The 4438-nt window shown below is 43.8% G+C and overlaps 1 protein-coding gene across 1 annotated transcript; it reads right to left on the reverse strand.

Annotated features, from left to right (window-relative positions):
* Window positions 1–1030: 1030 nt before the first annotated feature.
* Window positions 1031–2497, reverse strand: T265_00371 (hypothetical protein; the record flags this gene model as incomplete). Its single annotated transcript, XM_009164116.1, has 1 exon — window positions 1031–2497. One exon carries the CDS (start codon window positions 2495–2497, stop codon window positions 1031–1033), a length of 1467 nt encoding a protein of 488 aa, XP_009162380.1.
* Between the last annotated feature and the right edge of the window lie 1941 nt (window positions 2498–4438).

Genomic DNA, 4438 nt, shown 5'->3' on the forward strand with positions numbered 1-4438 from the left:
CCGTTTTACGAAACTTATGAATTATAAATCTTCTGATGCCATCACTGGATGCACTCGAAACGTTAACTCCAAGGTAGGTCAGTTTGGATAGGGTAAATTTAGTTGCTACGTGGTTACATGCCCCCATTAAATTGAGAGTGATGTACTGTTGAATGTGAACTAATGTTGCTTCCTCTGAACATTTGGTGCTACCGGCATTACATGAATGGAGAATACAGCGGTTCTGGTTAGTTCGCTTCTGTTGAGTGAGCAAACAGTCAAGATATATCGTGTGTTCGAATTTTCGTGGAAACTTGATCGATAGTGGTCAACAATTCATTGAGTTTGTCCTTGTTTGCCCTCGTAGTCGGAAATTAGTTGAAGCAACCGTGACTGAATTTGATTCCTTTGGCTTCAAAACTCTTCTGACGTGAGCGCGGCCGATATTGAATCACGTGTTTAGGCTTCCCGATACAGCACATACTGAGTAGTCTGGTCAATGGAGCCTTGAGTCTACGATTGCAGTTAAAATTATGGATAGGTGAGATGGCGTCCTTTGCGAATTTGCTTGTCACATCGAACGAAACCGGTGAAGCCCCGCGCACAGTGGATTATGCCACATGCGGTTTGCACTGACCCGCGCGTGCAACCAGCTGATTGTCGTGCACGTAGTATTAATGGGGGTAAATCTGGAGAGTGAATAAGAGGGGGCAGTTCTGAAGCGGTCAGACGTTGACTTCAATCATGATCAGTAGGGTACCTGAAGCACCAAGATGCACGACCTCTTCGTGGTAAATACAATGACGAACCCCATCGCAGATTTTTTTCAACTGTGTGCAACACCTTACTTGCTGCCCATTCTACCGCATAAGCCCGAATGTTAAACGAGTCACAAAAAGTAAGTATTTTTATGAACCAGCACAAGGAATTCGATAATAATGTGTAAGTAAGTAATGAGAGCATATACCCTGAAAAATGGCAAAGAGATGGTCGCCAGCCGATGATGATAAATTAATTTATGGAATCATATGTCTGCTTGTGGGGACATGGTTCAACTTGGTGCGGTGATTTGTAACTGGTGATTTTGTTGTAGGTGGGCACTTCGGTCCGTTTGTTGCGTTGTACGATTGTCGTCAAGTTCTTTTACTTCACTGACCTTGGGCTGAAAAACCTGCATTTGATTTGCACTTCCTTTGGCTGACGATTTTGTCAGAGTCGCATTTACCAAACCTTTGGCACTGGCCAACGCTTTTTGTGCGTATTTGGACAAAGTTCGCCGTCCGGCCTTGTGTTTGGCCGTGCAATGCACCCGACGAATCATGTATAACTGCTCTGCATGTTCGTAGTATAAAAGAAAATTGTTGACCAAAATAGGAATCGTGTAGGACATGAGAAGCGTGCCTGTGAGTACACAGACGGTTGCTATGCCATATCCGAATGCCTTAGAAGGCACCAAATCTCCGTATCCCACAGTGGACATCGTGATCAAGGCCCACCAAAAGCCGCGTGGAATATCGTGAAAACTCTCATCGATGAAATAGATAAGAGCACCAAAAAACAAAGCAAATCCAATAATCAAACCCACGATAATAGTCAAATCGACCAAAGTTGTTCTAATTGTATACAATAGGACAATACTACTTCGATGGCGCCGGACGATACGGAATAGTCGAAGCACCACAAACACTTTCAATACCACTATATATTCTTCGATTTTTATCAGCGTACCAAGTATTCCGTTCGTTTCCATTGTTGCCTTTTTCCGTATTAATTCACGAAGGATAAATTCACAGTAGAATGGAATGACTGACAGTACGTCTATCATTGTTTGTAGCGAGAAAAGCCAAGGTCGAATAGCTGGACAAAATATCATGCGCGTCAAGATGTCGATGGTTATGAGAACGGTAAAACCAATATCCATGGAGATGAGTGGAAGGATAGGTAGAGCAAAGTCTTTTTGGTTTGGTTCCTTTGTTGTTGCGTTGAAGTCTGTCGATGGCATTGTCTGGATGATTGGTTCACGAAACTCTTTGCAGGTTGAAATCATAAACACAATCACCGCCGCAATAACTGTCAGTGTCTCGCAGATAGTGTATGTTCGCCGAAACCACCGTACCCAGCTTTCCTCTTCTTGAGACAGGTCTGAGACGGAATGTACAATCGGATGCGGCGGGCAAGCAAAGGAAACTGTGTACGTCTTGTTTGATGATCCGGATTGGCGTACGTTGTCATTGTTTCCTAAGTCTGTAAACTGCTCTATATCAACCTCATCCACATTGCTACCACGTTCGCGTTCTTTGAAAAATGTATAGGAGTCGGTGACGCTGACCGAGCGCCTTGGTTTGGGTTCGGTATTGAACTTTGGTGTTACTGCGAGCGCCGACCACACTTTTGCACGGAAATTTTGCCACCTTGGTGACCTGTAACCGACAGAGGAGGACAGTAGGTCAATAGACAAGCTAGGCAACAGTAAGAGATTGATTAGAATTTTAACCGAATAACCGGACCTGCAGTCCATTAGGGTTCTGGCCCTTCTCCTAAATACCTAGGAAACGCAGAAGGGTACTCTAAACTGTCATGTCATATCTAGCTTCCGCATTTTTGTCCACTTAATTTGATCCGTAATCGACGTGTAATCTGACTAACAAAAGTGCATCGGCACGAAAAAAGACGATTTGTCCAACCAAATCCCTCCAAAATTTTAAATCACGATGAATGAAATCATTATTTGTTAATGAAAGCTCAAGTTGTCCAAAAGGTAAAACAACACCTGAGTCATGCTAATCAGAATGGGATAGGAGGGACATATAAGCTGAAACTAAGTTTACATACTGTTAGGTGCTGATGGGTATTCCATAGGTTGTTGCCAAAATCTTCAGCATAAGAAAGATACGTAACGGTTTACAATTTTTTCTACCGTTTTTGATTTCATAACACTTCCTACAACCGAGTGGGACAGTCATAGTAAGATCAAATATTCCACATAGAGAGTCTATAAGCAACAAATTAGTGGTCATAAACTCACCAAATAAGATTAATCACGGATAGTAGAGGTATGGTCGGTTTATGCCACCCATGATGAGAAAGGTCTTGAGGCCCTCTATAGTAAGCCTACCAGGTACCAAGTGACAAGAAATGAAGAGACAAACAGTCATGTTGCAGGATTGGATTCTGCTGCATTACAACGTGAGCAACCTGACTTGTGATAGTATATGACCGCTTTTCACCGCCCCACCGAATGCTCGTCCTTTATGTCTCCATCGATTATCACTTGACTGTTCGTCATGATATACGAGTGCTTTTTCTGCCCTTATTGGTGACACAATGGTGAATCGTTACATATTCTTGGGGTTTCGACCGATAGGTGAAACACATGCGTTTACACGATTAGGCCTTACGCGTACACAGCGTGTGCAATCCTGGAACGGGTGTAGCAGAAAGGCTGATAACGCTACTGTTGCGGGCACACAAAGTTCAACCTGTTACATCAAACGGGGAGAACTGCGGATCTCAGTGCGGAAACGAGCTCTGACCATGCCGTCGTTGACTGATGTTGACGTTAGGTATGAAACAGACTAATATCGGGAGAATTAATCCGGACCATTTTCTGCTGATCCAAATATCAGCTGAATCGGACCATTGATAAGCATTCCAGTATTGACGCCCGACAACTCCTGCATGAACTTTGGAACTCACCCAGAGGATTCACTCCACCCTCGGATTAAGAACCACCACGTTAGATAGTACTCAGATGAGCTTTATGCAAAAGCGTTTTGTGTATTGCTCTTTACTGGACTTTGAAAGCGAAAAATTGTCCTCACTGTAGCATTTTGCGGAATAGTGGATACATATTTCATCTGTCAAAATTGCCTTGGATGCAAACGAAAAGTTCGAATGGTCATATTACAGAAATCTGATGGCAAAGCCCACTTTTCCTGTATGATAGCACGGGTATTAAGTGTCGGATCGATCACCCTGGGGCTCTGAAAAGTGATCCGTTTGTATGTCCTGTAAAAACTGACTACCAGTCATTCATCCGACTATACTCTTCTAAATTCGACCATTCTGGATTTGTACATCTCATGATCCTTCTTTGCTCATCCGAAAGGTGTACCAGAATGAGTGTCCCGGTTCATTTATGAGGAAAAAAGTTCCTACCCTCATCTTAGTTGAGTCACCATTATTCCCCACCTACCTGATTGGACTTCAGGAAAGACGAGGTTTACAACCTCCTTCAGAGTGCTGTGCGGTGCATGCGTACCCTTACTGACCTCGTGTCTATTCAACTGGCGCAGTTTTCACCGCGGACCGTTAGGTATGCCCTCATTGGGGTTTCGACCGATAGGTGAAACACATGCGTTTACACGATTAGGCCTTACGCGTACACAGCGTGTGCAATCCTGGAACGGGTGTAGCAGAAAGGCTGATAACGCTACTGTTGCGGGCACACAAAGTTCAA

The sequence above is a fragment of the Opisthorchis viverrini genome (genome assembly GCF_000715545.1).
Source record: "Opisthorchis viverrini unplaced genomic scaffold opera_v5_3, whole genome shotgun sequence".
Lineage (NCBI taxonomy): Eukaryota > Metazoa > Platyhelminthes > Trematoda > Opisthorchiida > Opisthorchiidae > Opisthorchis > Opisthorchis viverrini.